Source organism: Mesoplodon densirostris, chromosome X, assembly GCF_025265405.1.
Source record: "Mesoplodon densirostris isolate mMesDen1 chromosome X, mMesDen1 primary haplotype, whole genome shotgun sequence".
Taxonomy (NCBI): Eukaryota; Metazoa; Chordata; class Mammalia; order Artiodactyla; family Ziphiidae; genus Mesoplodon; species Mesoplodon densirostris.
Window position 1 is genome coordinate 3,128,632 of NC_082681.1, and position 20,003 is coordinate 3,148,634.

Consider the following 20,003-nt stretch of genomic DNA (forward strand, 5'->3'; position numbering starts at 1 on the left):
CCAGGGAAGCCCCCAAGCCTTCATTTGAAAATAATCAGTGGGCTTGCTTTCTAGCATAGTTTTACATTTACAGAAGTGAGCAGATAGTATAGAGTTCCCGTGGACCGCCCCCCGTCCCCCTCAGTTTCCCCATTAATATTTTGCAACAAGTGTTAACAGGTGTTTGAACCAAGATTGATACATTGCTAACTACAGTCCACAGTTACATTTCCCTCTGCGTTGTACACTCCGTGAGTTTTTTTTTGTTTGTTTGTTTGTTTTTTTGCGGTACGCGGGCCTCTCACTGTTGTGGCCTCTCCCATTGCGGAGCACAGGCTCCGGACGCGCAGGCTCAGCGGCCATGGCTCATGGGCCCAGCCGCTCCGCGGCATGTGGGATCTTCTTCCCGGACCGGGGCACGAACCCGTGTCCCCTGCATCGGCAGGCGGACTCTCAACCACTGCGCCACCAGGGAAGCCCCGTGAGTTTTGACGAATGCATAATGTCATTTCATGCAGCCTATAAGCCCTCTGTTTTTCATAGCTTCAATTCTAACCCTAAAATTGGCTCCTGTGCGTTTCATCCCTGCCATTCCCTCTGGCTGCAGCGCCATTGTTTGCTGCTCTTCATACCTGGGCGGGCCGCCTGAGCCGCCCACCTCCCAGCGGAGCTCAGCACTCCTTAGCTGTCACTTTACCTTGTGCGCCTGCTGCCGCAGACGGCACTCTGCTCCTCTGCTACGCAGAATGATTTGCTACGGAGCTCGATTCGCTCTCTGGCTGGCGCCTGCCACGTGACCAACTAGCAGCCCGGTAAGCTAGCGAGCTGGTCGGGAACAGGAAGATGCGTCTGCGCGCGCCCGCTAACTCGCGGGCTGGTGGGGGGAGGGAGGCTGTGTTCTGATTGGCTCAAATCGCGGGCTTGCTGTCGGAGGCGGAGCCTCGCCCCGCCCTCCGCGCCTGCCTTTCGGTCCCTTTCGGTTCGCAAGCCGCGCCGGGCTTCGTTCCCAGGCTCTGATTGGTACGGCGGCGGCGGGGCTGGGCTCCGCGCGGCGGGCGGGGCGGGCGAGGGGGAGAGCATGCGCGCTACCTCGGCCGTGCCCCAGCGCTGGCGGGAGGGAGCCCGCGGGGGCTCCCACGGTGCCCTGCGGCACACTGCTTCCTCTCTCGTCGGGCCCGCCCTGTGCTCTCCGCGTCCAGCGTCCCAGGAGGGCCCGTTGACGCTCGGCCGCCCCCAGGCGGTTGGGTTTCCTGGGCGGGGGCGGGAGCTGAGGCGAGGGCGGAGGGCAGAGAGGGGAAGCCGCAGGCCCGACTGACCCTTGGGGCCCAGCACTTTCTCCTTCTCTGCAGGACCTGCCTCTGGGAGGGGCCGCTTCAGTAGCTAGGTGCCGAACAGAGGCTGGAAGGCTGAGGGTGGGAAAAGCAGGAACTGCTGTTCCCTAGCCTTGTGACTGGGGGTGGGCTCTGGGGACGTCTCCCCAGGGGATGAACCTATACACAGAGGTGCACAGCCTGGACCCCCATTGTGAAACTTCTCCTGGAAAGCTCATTTGTGGGAAAATGGGAGGGGCCTCACTGTCCAATTCATGCTCTCCTCTGACGTGGACATCTGTTAACAACCTCCCCATTGATCTCATCTCCCTCTGGTCCATCCTTCACCCAGCAGACCTGACCACGTCAGCCCTATGGTCACCCCTCAGGACCAAGCGTTCACTCCACTTGTCAACAGGCTTAGCAAGGTCCCGCAGATCTGGTCCTGCCCTTCTGCACCATTTAGATTCTTTGAAGGGGAACAATAGAGCTGAGGACAGAGCAAGCAGTACGGCCTTGCCTTAAATGCCAAAGAAGCGTCCTAAAAGCCAGGGCTAGTTACTCAAGTTTTGACACCAGTGGCTGAATGGGGCTTCACGTGAGTATTCCTGGAGTCCTAAAAGTAAAAGGACGAAGGAGAGCATTTGAAAGTAGGCGCCGACACCAGTTCAGCCACAGTTTCCTGCGGGCTTGAGTCCTGTGCCTGGCTCTGTTGAATGGGGGAGGAACTTTGGGCGACCAGTCAGGGCTCAGATAGAGGGTAGGGGGCAAGGTGTGTTGTGTTGGGTTTAGCCGATGAGGGGCATGCCTTCCTGCTGGGGTCCGGCCTGCTCCCAGGCCGAAAAGCCCCAGTGCTCCATGCACACACTACACCTTAGAGAAGGGCCTGGTACTGGGGGTGGGGGGCAGGGAGCTGAGGAGGTATGTTTTCCCCTGCTGGGCGAGCAAGATGCTCACAGTTGAAAGCCAGGAAGTACCTGCGCAGACTCCCCTCCCTCCCAGAGCTGCAGGTCCGGGTCACATGTGCCCACATTTGCACAGAGCCTGACTTGGACATCCACGCACACACATGCCCGGACCCCTTGCACTAGCGCCTACAGGCCCGCCTCCCCTGGGCACGAGCCCAGAGCCTAACTGCCTTCGCCCCCGTCCCCACCATCTATACCCCAGGGATTTCCCTCCCACCCAACTGAAGACAGTTGTCCAGTCCGGCTGGTCACTTGCTACCTGCATCCTGCCTTCTCAGTATACTGGAGAAAAACCTGTCGGCCTGGCCTGTGACTTCGAGTTGGTAGAGAGGGGTGAAGGGAAACTCCAGCACTCCTGTCCAAGAGAGACCCCAAGACGCCCCCAGGCTCATTAGTAAGGCCGTGCTCTGAGGGTGCAGGAAGAGGGCTGCCCCTCCCCAGTCCCCCGGGCCTAGGACAGCAGGTGCAAGCTGCCGGGGAAAGGAGGCAGAAGAGTCTCTTCCGGCAGCAGGAAGTGGTAACCACCTATGGGGCAACAAGGCTTGTTCCTCCCCGCAGGGCTGAGCAGAAGGGGAACCTTAGCCCGAGCCTGCTCTCTGCCCTCCGCCCCCACCCGCTCCCCATGAGGGGGCCTGGAGGGAGCGAAGGCACGTCCTGTTCTCTGGTGCTGACCTCCCTTCCCACCTGGCTCTCCAGGATCCTTGTGCTTGGGAAGGGTGGGCCCCATCTGATGTCCTGGGGATCTGGGGGAGACAGGTGACCCAAGGGAGCCCAGGGTCTGGAGCAGCTATGGTGTCACTGCGCACTGGCATTCAGGGCCAATGGCCACGATGTGCAGTCTGGCAGTGGTGACCAGACAGCCTTCTGGAGGCTGGGGGGGAATGGCAGCCAGAGGATGCCAGCTTGCCGGGCACCTTGGGGCTCCCACACCGGCCCTGGCAGCCGAACCTTGGGCACAAGGCTGCCCGGGTGCGCGCCCAGTGCCTGGGGCGAGGCGACGGCAAGGCCCGGCCCCAATGGGCACACACACCCCACCCCCTGACCCCAGACCCTCGCGAGCAGTGCCGGGCCGCCCCTGGCCGCCCCCGCCCCGGGAGCCGCGCTGGGGGCGGGACGGGGCGGGGTGGGGCGGGGCCGGCGCAGGGTGCTGGCTGCGGGGCCCCGGTCCCAGCGCCCGGCCCGCTCGCGGCCGCGTGGGAGCAACGGAGCTCGACGGCGCGGCTGCCCGGCGGCCATGGCCACGCACGGGAAGCTGCGCCGGGAGCGAGGGCCGCAGGCGGACCATGAGGCGCAAGTCAAAGGTGAGAGGGCGCTGGGCGCTCCCGGCCCAGTTCCCTACGGAGACCCCGAAGGTCGTGGGGGAGCCCGAAAAGTCCTGGCCGCTGGCCCAGGGCCCGCTGCCCTCCCCCACTGACCTCCGGAGGGGACTGAGGGAGGGAACCCGCGCCCCCTGCCTGCCTCTCCACGCCCCTTTGGCCTCAACCGCCGCTGTTCCCCCTTCCTTCCACTCTCCCTCCCTCCTCCCTCCCTTTGGTAGCTCTGTCCTCCTGGGTTCTCCCTGCACCTCACCTAAGGACTCCGAGGAGGGAAGGGGGGCACCGAGTGCCCCCAAAAAAGTGGTATTCTAGCCACAGTGAAATGGAGCAGCTTGACTTTGCTGACGGAGGCTGGGTAGGGGGTCCGAGAGCTTCGGGGGATGGATTTAGCGATGGCTTTACCCTAAAACCACTCCAGTCCCCTGCAGCCCAGTCCCTGTTCCCTCCCTTGGGCGCTGAGGTGGCTCAGAGTTGAAGGCCACTGTCTCTGGCTCAAACCGGCACAGTGTATCTTGGCCTGAGGGATCTTGCGCCCTCTGCAAGGGCAGACCTCTTTGGGTTCCGATAAACACTCTGTGCAAATCGTATGCAAATCAGCTTTGCAAACTCTTAGTTGACTGCTTTTGTGGGTCTTATTCAGGGCGTGGTAACTCTTGCAAAGGGAAGAAGGCAGCGTCCAAGTGCCAGCAGTTTGAGGCTGTAAACTTTTCTGGTGTCTTCAGATGTGCGACCCCGTATATCACTCTCAATAGCTCAATTTTACCGATGAAGGAAACCGAAGCTCAGAGAGGAGCAGTGACTTGCTCACGGCCACTCCTATAGGTCCTAGGAGGTGTCATGAAATGAACCTCGAATGTCCTTCCAATGCAGAGATGGAGATTCCAACGTAATTATCCAATACAAGCAATTTACACCAAAGTGTGCTCGAGTCCTCCCCGTCTGGGAAGGGTGGCCTGCTGCCCAGAGCCAGCTTGAGGTGACCATGCAGGGCCAGTCAGCTCTCCAAGCCTCGTCTGCAACATTCCTCAGATGGAGAGAATGATCCGCAGCCGCATCCCCCAAATGTCATGAGGCTGAAAGACTTTGGAAACTCTTCAGTCAGCAACTATGGGTCAGTTCATTCACACTGCAAAAAAATTGGGGTTTCGAGCAAGGCTGTCTTTTAAGATGTTCCTTGCCTGCTCTGGGTCTCTAATGATTTTAGCTTCTGTTCCCCGTCCCCCCGCCCCGTGCCCCCACCACCCCTCCCAAAGAAACTTCCTACTATGCTAGAAAAACGGGGTCACTGTCTTGACACCCGAAATTCTGAAAGGTCAGCATAGTCGTGGTTTGGGAGGCCATCTTTTCTGCTTTGCTTGTCAGCAGAAGTGAGACCGAATGCCTCGCTCACAGGAAGTGTTGCTGAGGCCCAGTCCTGGCTCTGCAATTCAAGCATACGTGGATTCCATCCTTCCTTTTGATAGATGTTTTGTATGCATCTGTTCTGTGCCAGGCCCTGAACGTACAGTGCTGAGCACAGGAGAAGCAATCCCTGCTGCCATATGGCTTACAGGTCTAGTGAGGGAGACATATAGTGAACAAGCTATCACACAGTTAATTTCAATTATGATGAAAGCCACTATAAAGGGAGAGCGCGGATGTCAAGAAAAGGGACAGGAAGAGGGCCAGACCTAGTCTGTGGGGAGGTTGGGAAGGGTTCCCTGATGAGCGCATCCCAGCTGAGATCTGAGGGCTGGACGCTGACTCAGCTGAGAGCCTGGGGAGCTAGGTGGGCACCAGCTCACTGCGCTCAGACCCTGCCGACTCAACGTCTGCCTGACACCAGGTCCGAATCCCAGCCAAGGCTTGGTTGCACCGAACGGAAGAAACGAAACCGTTTGCCGTGCTGGCCCGTTGAGCACTGTTCACTTGTGATAGGTCCCCAGGGAACTGTTGCTCCACGAGGAAGGGGCAGACGCCGGAGGACAGTGAGGCAAGCCGGGACATCTCAGATCTTTCTTGGAATGAAATGAAATTTACTTTTATCCCCAAACTGTTACCCTGATTTAATGAAGACTCTCCTGATCTCAAGTGGCCTGGCCTCGGACGGTGGAAGGAGACTCTGCATTGGTTTCACCTTCAGGAAGCAGTCCTCACCCAGGCTTCCATTTACCCAGCTTGACCCCTTGGTGGAAAGAGAGCGCGGGGAGGGGATGGTGGCCCCTGGGCCTTGTCACTGAGCTAGTCTTAGCGGTGGAGGAGGGTGGAGGGGCCGAGGGATGGGTTATGCAAGAGCCACATCTGGGTCACCTGGAGTCAGGGAGAGGGACCCAGGGGCTGAGAGTAAGAAGGGGACATTCCCCAAAGGGAGATCAGAGGAGGAGATGGGGATGCTGGGCAGGCAGGACCCATGGAGGCTGCCACATGCCCCACAGCCCGTGGGACGTCACCGGCGGGACAGAAATCCACATGGTACCAGTACCAAGCTGTTCACCGCAGAGTTCTTTCCAACAGCCACCCTGGGTCCTGCCACTGCCCACCTCCTCCCAGGCTGGCTGCCTGGTCCAAGCCCCTGACTGTCTTTTGCCTGGACTGGTGCAGTAGCTGCCACCTGGGCTGAGCACGTTTCCTCCGTCACCTGACCTCTGCCCTGGCTCCCCACGGCAGCCTGAGGGGCCCTGAGTGCGAAGCCGGACCCCCATGGCTCCGCAGCTGTGGCTCCCCTCTCCCTCGGCGTCCAGCGGGGAGTCCTCCCCAACTGCGGGCTTTGGCCATCTCCCCCTCCCCTCGCCTGCGCAGCTCTCTCCAGCCACGCTGGCTCCACGGCCCCTCTGTTGCTTCCTTCAGCTCTCTATTCCAGTGTCGCCTGTTCCTGACCACCCTCCTCTCAGAGGACACCTCCCTGTCCCCACCTCCCGCTCTGTGCTGTCTTCTCAGTGCCACTTGTTCCGACACGTTCTAGCGCGTGCCTGTCCCCCTGCTGTCTGTCCCCAGGAGTGTGGGCACCGTGTCTCCATGTCCAGACTGACTGGATGCATAATCAACATTAAGGAGTCACTTAACGTCCCTTTTTTGGACAGCGATTAGTAAGTGGTGACCCGCTTGCCAGAAGCCAAGACAGTGTGTTATGTCCCCGGGATGCCCAGGGCTCGCCAGTGGGTTGCTTAAGCTCCTCATTCAGGCGGTTCTTTGCTTTAGGTCTGTGGGGAAAGTTGCCAAATCAAGTCAGCGATAAGGTGTCAGAAGCCAGCAGTGTGGGGAGCGGGGTGTGGCTCTCTCTGCTGGGACGTGGGTAGTTAGGAGTCGGTACTGGGAACAGAAAACAGACCAGTTGCCTCAGTCCCATCACTGGTCAGCCTCCACCGGCTGGTCGGGCCCTCCCGCTGGGGCTGCCCTTTCTCCCTGGGGCTGAGGGCAGGGTTTCCAGCCAGCGAGGCCGCAAGTTCATTGCAGGTTTGGCAGAGCGCCGTGGCCCCCCCGCGCCTGCGCAGCCCCGTGCGTCTCTGTGTTTGCGGGGGCGGCCACCCTGCCTGGGGTCCTGGGCACCCAAAGGTCAGGAAGTGGCAGGGGAACCGGGGAGTCATGGGAAGCCCAAGTGCCAGGTGCTCCCACCATCCCAACCTGCTCCGAGCCTCCAGGACCCTCCACACTCCCTCTCGCCCCTGGCACTTTGCAGGGCTCTGCCCTCTGCCTGGAAGGGCCTTTCTGTTCTTCCTTCCCGGCTGGTTCCCTTCAGCCTCAGCTCTGAGGTCCCCTTCGTCAGGCCCGCCCCGAGCCGGCTGGACGGCAGACCTCCCGCAGCGCCGGGCCGGCCTCCTGCCCCCTCGGCCCGGCGCTCCCTGCACTCGGCGGTGGGTCCACTGCCCCAGCCTGAGCCGCGTCGTTCCCCCCCCCGCCCCGCCCCTACAGAGATGCGCTGGCAGCTGGGCGAGCAGCTGCGCTGCCTGGAGCTGCAGGGCGAGCTGCGGCGGGAGCTGCTGCAGGATCTGGCCGAGTTCATGCGGCGCCGCGCCGAGGTGGAGCTGGAGTACTCGCGGGGCCTGGACAAGCTGGTTGAGCGCTTCTCTGGCCGCGCAGGCCGCCTGGGGGGCGGCAGCCGGGAGCACCAGAGCTTCCGGTGGGTCCTGGGGACTGGCCGGTGGGACGACTGCGGCAGGGCCTGAGGCCCCGCTCCCCGTCGGTCTGAGTTCCCGTCTCCCCCAGGAAGGAGCCGTCCCTCCTGTCGCCCTTACACTGCTGGGCCGTGTTGCTGCAGCAGACGCGGCAGCAGAGCCGCGAGAGTGCGGCCCTCAGCGACGTGCTGGGGGGGCCCCTGGCCCAGCGCCTGAGCCACATCGCGGAGGATGTTGGGCGCATAGTCAAGAAGGCAAGGCCCCTGCCCTGGGCACGGGATGCTGGATGGCCTCAGGATCCAGCGAGGGCAGCCCATGGGTGCCCGATGCAGAGGTGTCACGGCTGGGAGGGCCCAGGAGGCCGGGGGGCGTCGGGCAGAGGGGAGCCGGTGGGAGCCTTGAGTGCCGAGCTGAGGGCTGGCCGCCGCTGCAGGCTGGAGGTGGGTGTTGCACTGGGGCAGGGCTGTGCTTAACTCCCCTCCCCCCCAGAGTAAGGATCTGGAGCAACAGCTGCAGGAGGAGCTCCTGGAGGTGGTGTCCGAGCTTCAGACGGTGAGAGTGCCGCAGGGCCCGCCCGAATCAGAGGGAGGCCATCGCCTCACATCTCCCCGAGCCAGGCTCAAGGAGAGACCTGGGTTTCGAGGACCGCAAGCTCGGCCCTCTCTTCCTGCTCTGGGCACTGGGTAGTTGGGCAGAGTGCTCAGGTCCGAGTCCCAGACGGGCTGGGAGGGGGAGGAGGAGGGCTGGCTGCGGCCGTGGCCTTGAGCAAGGCTGCCTGGCCTTGGGCCTCCTTGCAGGCCAAGAAGACATACCAGGTGTACCACATGGAGAGCGTGAATGCCGAGGCCAAGCTCCGGGAAGCCGAGCGGCAGGAGGAGAAGCGGGCATGCCGAAGTGCCGGCACGGAGGCAGGGCCCCTCCGCAAGGGCTCCCTCAAGAAGGGAGGGCGGCTGGTGGAGAAGGTGGGCCTGGGGGGCAGCCGTCCGTGTCCGGAGGCTCTGGCTCCTGGTCTTTGTCCTTCCGAGTCCCGGCCCTGCAGGGAGGTGGTGTGCAGCAGGAAGGCGGGGCTGGTTCTGGAGGGCTCCTCAAGCTGCAGTGGTAGACAGAGCGGGCAGGAGAAGAGCCACTAGGCCCGGGCCAGCCCGCACGCTCCTAGCTGGTCTCCCCCACCAAGCCCCGCTGGGCAAAGAGAAATCTGCTGCCGGAAGCCTGGGGGCCCTTCCACCCACCTGTCCTTGCCTCACGCAGTGCTGTGAGATTGCAGACAAGCGAGCGGACGCCTCGAATGGGTGACTGAGTGACAGGAGGGGAGGAGGAGTGTTTGAGGCGGTCCCTGAAGAGAGGATGGGGACGCTGAGGCTGGCAGGGTTGCGGAGGAAGGACATCATGACTTCGGGGCCAAGTTGTTTGAGGGACCTGGTGGGACGGCGCGTGTAGCTGTCCGCGTGGGGAAGGGAGGGGAGAGAGCGTGTGTCGCGGGTGAGGGCTACATGGGAGGCGGAGCTGGGGCTGCGTGGGTGACCCTGGGGCTTGTGTGGTCCTGAGCAGCGTCACGCCAAGTTCTTGGAGCACAAACTCAAGTGCACAAAGGCGCGCAATGAGTACCTGCTCAGCCTGGCCAGCGTCAACGCCGCTGTGAACAACTACTATGTGCGTGACGTCCTGGACCTCATGGACGTGAGTGCTGGCGGGCAGGCGGGGCCGGGCGCCTGTGCGCCGAGCCCGCCTGAGCCGTGTCCTCGCTTGTCCCCCAGTGCTGTGACACGGGATTCCACCTGGCCCTGGGGCAGGTGCTCCGGAGCTACACGGCCGCTGAGAGCCGCACCCAGGCCTCCCAGCTGCAGGGCCTGGGCAGCCTGGAGGAGGTGGTGGAAGCCCTAGACCCTCCAGGGGACAAGGCCAAGGTGCTGGAGGTGCACGCAGCCGCTTTCTGTCCCCCGCTGCGTTTCGACTACCAGCCCCACGAGGGAGATGAGGTGAGGATGAGGTGAGGGTCTCTGCCCGCCCCTTCAGGCAAACGGCTTTGTGTTTTCTGGTCTTCATTGTGATGGTAGGTAAGTGGAATGAATTACCTTCCATTTGCTAACGAGTCGAAACTCCTGAATGCAGCTTATTTCTCAGACCCTCCTTCAGTGGTCTCAAGGCAAATGAGGCTCTGAAGTTCCCGGACTTGCGTTTGAAGCCAGCAGACCTCCGCAGCTCACCTCTGCGTTCAGCCAAAGAACGCACACACCCCCTCCCCGCAAGGGCAAACACAGCCAGGATGCCACTGGTTTTGAGGCCAGCTGGTGGGTGGTATATAGCTGTCCGTATACTCTTCTTTCGATGGTTCTGTGTACCTTAGACGTTTCATAATGCAAACTTGGGGGGAAAGAAACCATGCAAACAGTAACTTATAACTAGGCATCTTTTTTTTTTTTCTTTTGGGCCGCACCGCACGGCTTGTGGGATCTGAGTTCCCCGGCCAGGGATCGAACCTGTGCCCCCTGCAGTGGAAGCTCAGAGCCCTAACCACTGGACCGCCAGGGAAGTCCCCACTAGGCAATTTTTTAATGCACCTCCGAGCTATTCTTTTGTTTACCAGTTTATCCTCATGAACATTGTGCAGGGACTGGGGTTACACTGAGCTTTTACTTATTTAATTTGTATTTTGACCACAGTCGTATCTGAAAAAGTCAAATGTTACTCAAGGCATCCAATGGCACACAGCCCTTGTCTGACTCACCCGCTCTGTTCCTGATTCCCACTCCCCAGACACAACCCCTTCCCAGTCTTCTAGCTGCTGCTTCTGCTGCAAGCAACGCGGCAGGTGCTGCTAGTGCTTTTCAGCTTTCCAGAGGCCCTACCGACCTCCTTCCATGGATGATTAGGGCTCCTCCCCACATCACCATCTCCGAGTGCTAGTCCTCTCTGTCTTTTCCCTCACACCAGGCAATCTCTTCTCTTCAGAGCTCTGCCCTGGAGCCGTCCAGTCCAGGCTTGTAGGCCTTGATTGGCTTGCAGGCCTGTGAAGTCCAGGACCTCCCTTCCCCATCGTCCTGAGCATTCCTGCCATTCTCTCTTGCGTTGGACCGTCTGTGTCCCAGATCCTATGTCTTTCTCTTTCTTGGTTTATTACCCTTGTTTGTGTGGACATCTTTCCCCATACTTTCCTGACTTCGAATGTCTGAAAAAATGTCTGTATTCTATCCTTGAAATTGATTGGTAGTGTAGCTGGGTATAGAATTCAAGGTTGAAAATCATTTTCCTTTTGCAATGTTAAAGGTATCACTTCAAGCTTTCAGTCTTGTAGGTGAGAAGTCCAATGCCATTCTGATTTCTGGACTGTTGCACGTGACCTGTAATTTGTCTCCCTGAAGCTTTTAGGATAGTCTTTTTCCCTCGTGTAAAATTTTATGATGATATGCCTTGTGGATCCTTTTTCCTTCATGGTGCTGGGCAACCAGTGGGCCTTGTCAGTATGGAAACTTGTGTCTTAAGGTTTTGAGCTCATATTATTCCTTTGGTAATTTCCTTCCCTTAATTTTCTTTTCTCTTGCTTTCACGAATTCTTGTAATTTGATGTTGAACACCATGGGTTCACAGTCTAAGTTCCTTATCCTTTTTTAAAAATAAATTTACTTATTTATTTTTGGCTGTGTTGGGTCTTCGTTGCTGTGCGTGGGCTTTCTCTAGTTGTGGAGAGCGGGGGCTACTCTTTGTTGAGGTGCGCGGGCTTCTCATTGCGGTGGCTTTTCTTGCTGAGGAGCGTGGGCTCTAGGCACGAGGGCTTCAGTAGTTACAGCACGTGGGCTCAGTAGTTGTGGCTCACGGGCTCTAGAGCACAGGCTCAGTAGTTGTGGTGCACGGGCTTAGTTGCTCTGCGGCATGTGGGATCTTCCTGGACCAGGGCTCAAACCCGTTTCCCCTGCATTGGTAGGCAGATTCTCAACCACTGCACCACCAGGGAAGCCCTGATTTCCTTATCTTTTATCTTTCCTATTTCTCATCGCTCTACCTTTTAATTCTGCTTTCTTAGATATTTTTTCGACTATTTCTTCCCACCCCTTGTTGAATTTTTTTTTATTTACTTTCATATTTTTTTGTTTTTAAGAGTTTTGGTTTGTTTTCCAAATTCCTATTTAAAATAGACCTTTCTTCTTGTTTCATGGATACAATATCTTCTCAAATCTTTCTGAAATGTTCATTCTATTTCTTGACATTTCCCCCGGTTCCCTGCATTTTCACTGTTTTCTTGCTTTGATCTATGTCTTCCACTTTAGAGCTCTCCCTCAAATGGCTGCCAGTTCTTGGCCGTCAATTCATATTTCAGAGGAGGCACTGAAGAGAGGTGCATTACGTATTTGATGTGTGTGAACAGAGCTTGTCAGCAGTGGGTTTCCCCCCAGGGTGGCTGGGCAGGGACTCAGATCATTGCTGCGAGGGACACCCACATCACGGGGAACTGGGGGTGTCTCAGTAAGAGGGTGCTAGAAAGGACTCAGAGGACTTGGGCAAGGGTTAGGGGACTTGGGGGAGGGGCTTGGCTCTGGCTTGGATGCTGTCAGGAAACAGGGGTAACTCTGACAGGGTGTCTTAATAAATCTTATTGAGAAGACGGGGCAGGGGTGGGTAAAGGGAGGCTAGAGCCATCATCAGTGAGGAAGGAACCGTCCCTCACACTAGCTGGGACACAGGGAGGTTTGCTCATTTTTGTGGCTTGGACAAAGTTCTTGCTTTGGTCTGTGCTCAGACACGCTGATGACTTGATCTCGTTTTTATCTTCAGCCGTCATGGCCACAGTGGCTTTGTCTGATGTTGATGCTCTGTGACATTCCTTATGTCCAACAGGCCCACACTGAGGCACAGCTCTGAGCTCCTGGCCAGCCCCAGATGGCGGCGGCTGCTGTATTCTCTCTCAGCAGTATGGACTTTTGTCCCCTTCCTCAGCAGTGACTAGTGTCCCTGAGTCCAGAATCCCTCTGATTTATCCTTTCCAGAGAGTCAATTTCTAGTTTTCTGCGCATTATGTGGGCTTGAAGGGGTGGGTCTTCTAATGTCAGTGTTTTCTAGGGCCTGGAAAGAAATTTTATAATCGTGGTAAAATATACATAAGACTTACCATTTTGTCCTTTTTTTTTTTTTGGCAGCTCTGGATCTTTGCTGCTGTGCGCGGGCTTTCTCTAGTCACAGCAAGCGGTGGCTACTCTTTGTTGCGATGTGTGGGCTTCTCCTTGCGGTGGCTTCTCTTTTTGTGGAACACGGGCTCTAGGCACACAAGCTTCAGTAGTTGTGGCTCACGGGCTCTAGAGCACAGGCTCAGTAGTTGTGGTGCGCGGACTTAGTTGTTCCGCGGCATGTGGGTTCTTCCAGGACCAGGGCTTGAACCTGTATCCCCTGAATTGGCAGGTGGATTCTTAACCACTGCGCCACCAGAGAAGCCCCCATTTTGTCCGTTTTAAGCGCACAGTTCAGTGGCATGAAACACCTTCACATTGTTGTGCAACCATCACCACCGTCCATTCCCCAGACCTTTTCCATCTTCCCCAATGGAAACTCTGTCCCCATTAGACACTAACTCCCCCCCTCCCCCAGCCCATGGCCCCCAGCATCTACTCTCTGTCTCTAGGAATCATATCCTATTTGTCCTTTTGTGACAAAAGGCTTATTTCACTGAGGGTATTGTCCTCAGTGTCCACCCGTGTATGAGAATTTCCTCCCTTTTTATGGCTGAATAACGTTCCATTGTATGGAGAGACCACACTTTGCTTGTCCTTTTGTCAGCTGCTGGACACTTGGGTTGCTTCTTCCTTTGGGCTGTTAGGAGTAGCGCTGGCGGGAACATCCGTGCACAAGTCTCCATGCGTGCGGGTGTGCGCCTTCCCCTTGGGAAGGTGTCCTTGCCATGCTTCAGATCTGGCTGTACGCAGCGTCAAGGCTGGTGATCCTGTGCGTCGGCCACCAAGGCAGCGAAAATGGGCCCCAGAGACCTCGGTGCCTGCTGCCCAGCCCCACCCTGCGTGTCAGGCGTGGCCCTCAGCCCCCTGGATGCTGCCCTCTGCAGGTGGCTGAGATCCGAGTTGAGATGGAGCTGCGGGACGAGATTCTGCCCAGAGCCCAGAATATCCAGAGCCGCCTGGACCGACAAACCATCGAGACAGAGGAGGTATGGGTGACCTGGCCCTGGGTAGGGACAGGGACCCGGAGACGTGGCCTACCCTCCCCCTTCCTTCTGACTTGGACTCCCTGTCCCTCACCTGTCTCCCACTTCTTCCTGTCCTGGTGCTGTCCCCTCACCAGGTGAACAAGACGCTGAAGGCCACCCTGCAGGCCCTGCTGGAGGTGGTGGCGTCGGAAGATGGGGACATGCTCGACTCCTTACAGGCCAGCCCCTCCACCGAGTCCCTCAAGTCCACCAGCTCGGACCCAGGGGTTCGGCAGGCCGGCCGGAGGCGGGGGCAGCAGCAGGAGACCGAGACCTTCTACGTCACGGTGGGGAAGCGGGGCCAGGAGGGCGGGGGGCCGGGGAGGCCCAGGGCTAGGACTAAAGCCTTGGACTCTTCCTGGGGCTTCATAGAAACTCCAGGAGTACCTGAGTGGACGGAGCATCCTCACCAAGCTGCAGGCCAAGCATGAGAAGCTGCAGGAGGCCATTCAGCGAGGTGGGCCCCACTCCTGGCCCCCTGAGCCCCTGCCTCGCCACCCCCAGGGCCGGGAGCGGCCGCAGCTTGGCTCTCCTCCTGGGTCCTCCACCCGGCCCACGTCCTCTCCACCCAGAGAGGGTGCTTGGCACGCAGGGAATAAGCCAGCGAGGATCCCGGCCCCTATCCCGCCTTTTGTCCTGTGACTGCCCGGGGCCTTCAGGCTGCCCTCTGCCTCTGCGGTGTGTTGAGGAACCTCCCGGCCCGAGAGACACACCAACGTTTTCTCCTCCCCAGGTGACAAGGAAGAGCGGGAGGTGTCTTGGTGAGTCCTTCGTGAGGGACCAGCTTGTCCCGAGGAGCTGTGGGGTCCCCGCCTCCCCTCTCTTTGGGACCCGGCTCTGTTGCTCGTCCTTCGGTGGCCTGTTTCCCACTTTGTCCAGTGGGCTCTGGAATAACTCGCGAGCTCCAGCATGCTGTTTGGCTGGGCCAGGGTGTCGGGGCAGCCTAGTCTCCACGCCCACTCCCCTCAGAGCCAGCTCCTGTTCACGACAGGACCCAGTACACACAGAGAAAACTCCAGAAGAGCCGCCTTCCCCGCCCCAGCTCCCAGTATAACCAGAAGCTCTTTGGGGGAGACATGGAGAAGTTTATCCAGGTACTTGCTTTGCGTCACCCGCCAACCAAGTGCGGGCCCCTCCCCGCTTCCGCTCTCCCTCCAGCCCCGGGGGCCGCCTGTGAGCCCAGTATCCTCTGCCCCGGCCACTGGTCTCCTCCTGGGTGGGCCTTTGCCGGGCCTGCACTGATCAAAGGGCACGTCCCTAACTAGTAACGGAAAGGCTCAGGTGGCAGCGATTTTAGGGCTGAGGAGTTGAGTTAACAGAAGCAAGGGTGTCCGCGGGCCCCACTTCTGGGGTACGAGAGAGGGAAGTAAGGGAAGCAAGAAAGATCAGAAAAGAAGAAATAACTGTTATTTGCAGGATGTGATTCTGTATGTCATGGTTCAAAAGAATCAACAGATTGTTTAAGTGAACAAATTTGGGTTTCATGATGTTACTTGATTCGAGGTCGACATACGGAGTTCGATGGCATGTCCACATGCCAGCAATAAACAGTTAGCAGGTAAAGCATAAGGCATGGCCCGAGACGGCACCAGGGATGTCGGACACCTGGGCATACATCTCGCAGGCCTTATTGCTGACCGCATAACACATTAAGAGAAAATAAAAGCAAGCGAGTGACGAGGCAGGACGTGCTGTGTCCACAGTGGAGGGAACACCCTCTCTGTCCCTGTCCCCAGAGCTCAGGCCAGTCCGTGCCCCTGGTGGTGGAGAGCTGTGTCCGCTTCATTAACCTCAACGGTGAGTAAGACCTGGGCCCTCCTGCCGCTGGCCTGGCACCCGATCCTGCGCCCACCGGCTCTCCGTCCTCCTGCAGGCCTGCAGCACGAGGGCATCTTCCGGGTGTCCGGCGCCCAGCCCCGGGTCTCGGAGATCCGTGACGCTTTTGAGAGAGGTGGGGACCGGCGGGGCCGGGGGTGAGGGTGGGGGTGGGTGGAAGAGCCGGTGCAATCCACCTTCTCGCCCCCTGCGCCACCGTGTCTCCCTCAGGAGAGGACCCACTGGTGGAGGGCTGCACCGCCCATGACCTGGACTCGGTGGCAGGCGTGCTGAAGCTCTACTTCCGGTGCCTGCAGCCCCCGATATTCCCCCCAGAGCTGTTCAGAGAGCTGCTGGCTTCTGCGGGTGAGGCGGGGGTCTGAGGCGGGCCCGGGGGCGCCCCTCCCCGCTGGCCTCCACGGCTGCGCTCACGGCTTCTCTCCGGGGCGCTGGCCTCGGCCGCAGAAGCGGAGGCCGCGGCGGAGCGGGTGGAGCATGTGAGCAGCCTCCTGGCCCGGCTGCCCGGACCGGTGCTGGTGGTACTGCGCTACCTCTTCACCTTCCTCAACCAGTGAGTGCCTCTCGGCGTAGGGGGAGGGGCGAGGGCGGCTCAGGGGTGGCCCTAGCCAGCTGCTAGCTGGGGTGAGGGGACACCGGGCCGAGAGCTCCCTGCCTATGACCCACGTGTGCCCCCAGCCTAGCCCAGTACAGCGATGAGAACATGATGGATGCCTACAACCTGGCCGTGTGCTTCGGGCCGACGCTGCTGCCCGTACCCGCCGGGCAGGACCCGGTGGCCTTGCAGGGCCGGGTGAACCAGCTGGTGCAGACGCTCATTGTGCAGCCCTCACGGGTCTTCCCACCCCTGGCCCTGCTGCCCGGCCCTGTCTATGAGAAGTGCATGGCGCCGCCTTCTGCCAGCTGCCTGGGGTAGGCTCTTCGCGCTGCCGGGAGGGAGGTCCGACAGGCGGGAGGTCCCCTGTGCGCTCACGCACCTGGCTCTGCTCTGGACTGCAGGGATGCGCAGCTGGAGGGCCCGGCGGGGGAGAACGAGCCGGAGCCGGAGGCTGGGAGCCTGGCCCAGGAGGACGGTGAGGGGGGCGGGAAGGAGTGCCCCACCCTGTCCCCACCCTGGATGCTCACTCCACCCCTCCCCCACACCGGGGTCCCCTTTTCTCCCTAGACCCAGAGGGCGTTGTGGAGGCCGTGGCCTGCTTTGCCTACACGGGCCGCACGGCCCAGGAGCTGACCTTCCAGCGGGGGGACGTGCTGCGGCTGCACGAGCGGGCCTCAGGCGACTGGTGGCGGGGCGAGCGCGCCGGGGCCCGGGGACTCATCCCCCATAAGTACATCACGTTGCCGGCGGGGTGAGTGAGTGAAGTTGGGGCCCTTCCTGGGAGGTTCTCCTTTCACCCGGGCTTCTAGCCCTTCCCCCGCCCCGAGTTCCCGCTTCCGTAGGCCCGGGGTGGCCCAGAGTGTGCCTTTCTGACCGCTTCTGGCCAGCGCTGAGCCCTCTGGCCCCCAGACCCCAAGCCCAGAATGAGCGTTCTAACAGGCGGTCTTGTCTTTCTGGCGCCAGGGCAGAGAAGCTTGCTGCGGGCCAGGGGCTGCCGGCCGCCGGGGAGCTGGTGAGCAGCCCAGAGGCCCTCCCAGCCATGGAGCTTGTCCAGAGGTGAGCAAGGGGAAGACCCCTTCCGGGGGCCCTGCCCGCCCACCCCAGGCTGGAGGAGGGTGGGGCCAGACCTCAGCCGCGTGGAGAGGGACCGGCCTCACTGTTCCCTTTCCCTTGGCCGCACCCCGGGCTGGGAGAAGCCACTGCCAGGCAGCGCAGGGGCTCCCCAGGGCCCCCGCCAGGCCCACTGTCTGTGCCCTGCAGGCCAGAGCCGTGCACCCAACCCGAGACCCCTCTCGGCACACCCGGGGGCCCCTCTGGGCACAGACGACGCTGCTTGGTCCCAGCATCCCCGGAGCGACATGTGGAGGTGGATAAGGTGAGGGCTGGGAATGGCCATGTGGCAAGTGGGGGGCACCTCTCGGGGGTGGGTCTCTGCTTCCCCTTATGAACCGGACTCTTCCCTCCCAAGGTTCAAGTCTGACCTTCCTGACCTCAGACAAGCCGGTGGAGCCCAGCCTAGGGAGGGGCAGGCCGGCAAGGGTGTGAGTGCAGTTGGGGGGGACGGGCCTGGAGGCAGGGTAGAAGGGAAGCGGACCCGGGGCTCTCACATTTGGGCTTCACGTTCGGTTCCTGAGTGGGACGCGGTGAGTGGGACAGGCTTCAAGGCTGGCATCTAGAGCCAGACTAGGTGAAAGGTGGTGACGTGGCAGGCGCTTGGCGAGCCAGGGAGGATGAAAGGGGCAGATGGAAAAGTGGCTGAGGGAGGTGGCTGACTGGGGGGCCAGGCGGGGTCGTAGTTCTTGTAGGGGGAGAGAGCGGGTGCCGGATGCGGCCGGGGCCAGGGGTGCGGCCCGGGGACCCCCAACTCCCTGCTGTGTCTGCTGGGCCCAGCGCACCCCACTGTGGGCTTCCACTGGGCACCGCCGGGCTGAGCCCCGGGAACCGTGTGAGCACTTATCACTACATCTGGGGTCTGCCCAGATAACCCAGGATCGTCTCCCCATCTCAAGATCCTGAACTTACATCTGCAAAGGCCCTATTTCCACACAGGGTCCCAGCCCAGTGCAGGCTGGGGGTGGTTAGGATGTGCACGTCTCTCCAGGGGCATTTCAGCCCCTCCTCCCTGGGCTGCAGGGGACCACTGGCCGTGGAGGTCCGGGCACGCTGGTGGCCCCCGAAGCCAGGGGGTGGTGGCTGTGATCTCAGCCAGGGAGAGAGTGGGAAGAGGAGGGGGACCCGGGGCCCAGCCAGAGGGGCTCCCATTTCAGGGCTGGGCTGAGGATTGTTGTCCCCGGAGGAGACGGTGACCGCCACACCAAAAGCGGCAGGAGCGAAACCGGGCAAGGGAGGGGCGACAGCTGCGGGGCCCACGGAGAGGAGGGGCCTGGGGACAGGCGGTGGCCGAGGACTTTGTTTCAGGGGGTGGAGGAGTTTGGGCAGAGGCTTGGGCAGCGGAGGGTACGAGGGCCTCACTCCTGGGTCAGCTGGCAGCACTGACCTGGGGGTGGGGGACTGGCTGGCCAGGTGGAGGCCGCTCACACCGACGCCCTGCCTTTCTCTCCTCCCCGCCAGGCCGTGGCGCAGACCATGGACTCTGTGTTTAAGGAGCTCTTGGGGAAGACCGCCGTCCGTCAGGGCCTCGGGCCGGCGTCCACCATCTCCCCTGGCCCTGGGCCCCGCAGCCCGAAGCCCGTGGCCTGCAGCCGCCTCGGCAAGAGCAAAGGCCTCTCCCGTGGCCCTGGGGCCCCAGCCTCACTCTTGGCCTCCCATCCCCAGGGCCTGGACTCACCCCTCAAGCCGCACTGAGGTGCTACCGGTTCCTCTGCAGGCCCCGCCCCGCCCCAGGCGGCCACGGGCGAGACCGGCCGGGCTCCCCAGGCCCTTTGCTTCTCCCTGGTCCTGTGCAGCATGCTTGCTCGTGACCGTCTGCAGAGAGGAGGACGAGGCTGCCCCAACCCACCCCTGCCTCCCCCGCCCTGGCTCAGGCCCCTCTGGGAGGCAGCCGAGGAGGGAGGCTGGGGGCAGGCCCCTCCTGGGCTGGCCGTGAGGGCTTGTCGCTGGTTGTCGGGTGCTCGGTACCCTTGCTCAGCCGAGGGTGCCAGCCTGGTGTTGGCGGCCATTCATAAAGTCCTGTGCATTGACTCCCCGACGCGAGCCAGTTCTCTGTCTCGGTGGGGCTGGGCAGGTGGGTACAGGGCCAGCCTCCCGGCACCCCAAAGATGGAAGGTTGGGAACAGCTTCTGCAGGGGGTTCTTTGGCACGGGGCTGCCTTTGAAGGCCTGCGTGGCGGGTTCCAGAGCCGCTCACGTGTCTGTGGGTGCGGGAGGGCTCTGAGAATCTTTCCGCGCTGCCCCTGTGCCCACCGTTACCCTGATCCAAGGAGACTCGCCAGGTGGAAAATGAGCTGGAACTTTTATGACGGGGAGAGTCAGAAGGGAGGTCAGAGGAGGACTAGAGAGGCGGGGAAAGGAAGGCCCCCGGCCCCACCCATTTCCTTCCTCCTGGGCCCCCCACCCCCACCCCCTGCTCCCAGGACCTCCGTCAGCTGGCAGGGCAGGCACTGGTTGGGGTGGAAGCCATGCGCCGGCCCCTGCAGCCCACCACCGCAGCCCCTCCCCACACGTGGCACCAAGGAGCTGACTGCCGGGCCCCCGCGCGATCACGGAGCCCGTCCCCGGACAGGCAGCTGAGCTTCGTGGAGCCTCTGGAAGGAAGGTGCCCCCCG

At 60.8% G+C, this 20,003-nt stretch overlaps 1 protein-coding gene across 1 annotated transcript; it reads left to right on the forward strand.

Annotated features, from left to right (window-relative positions):
- The first annotated feature begins 3,491 nt into the window (after positions 1-3,491).
- Positions 3,492-19,084, forward strand: ARHGAP4 (Rho GTPase activating protein 4). Its single transcript, XM_060087362.1, has 22 exons — positions 3,492-3,558; positions 7,462-7,669; positions 7,756-7,918; positions 8,154-8,216; positions 8,462-8,626; positions 9,213-9,341; positions 9,419-9,640; positions 13,708-13,809; positions 13,944-14,135; positions 14,221-14,305; positions 14,582-14,609; positions 14,840-14,942; positions 15,585-15,645; positions 15,722-15,799; positions 15,895-16,029; positions 16,129-16,234; positions 16,360-16,593; positions 16,681-16,754; positions 16,847-17,030; positions 17,243-17,335; positions 17,540-17,654; positions 18,851-19,084. The coding sequence occupies exons 1-22, from the start codon at positions 3,492-3,494 to the stop codon at positions 19,082-19,084; spliced, it is 2,841 nt and encodes a 946-aa protein (XP_059943345.1).
- The last annotated feature ends 919 nt before the right edge of the window (positions 19,085-20,003 follow it).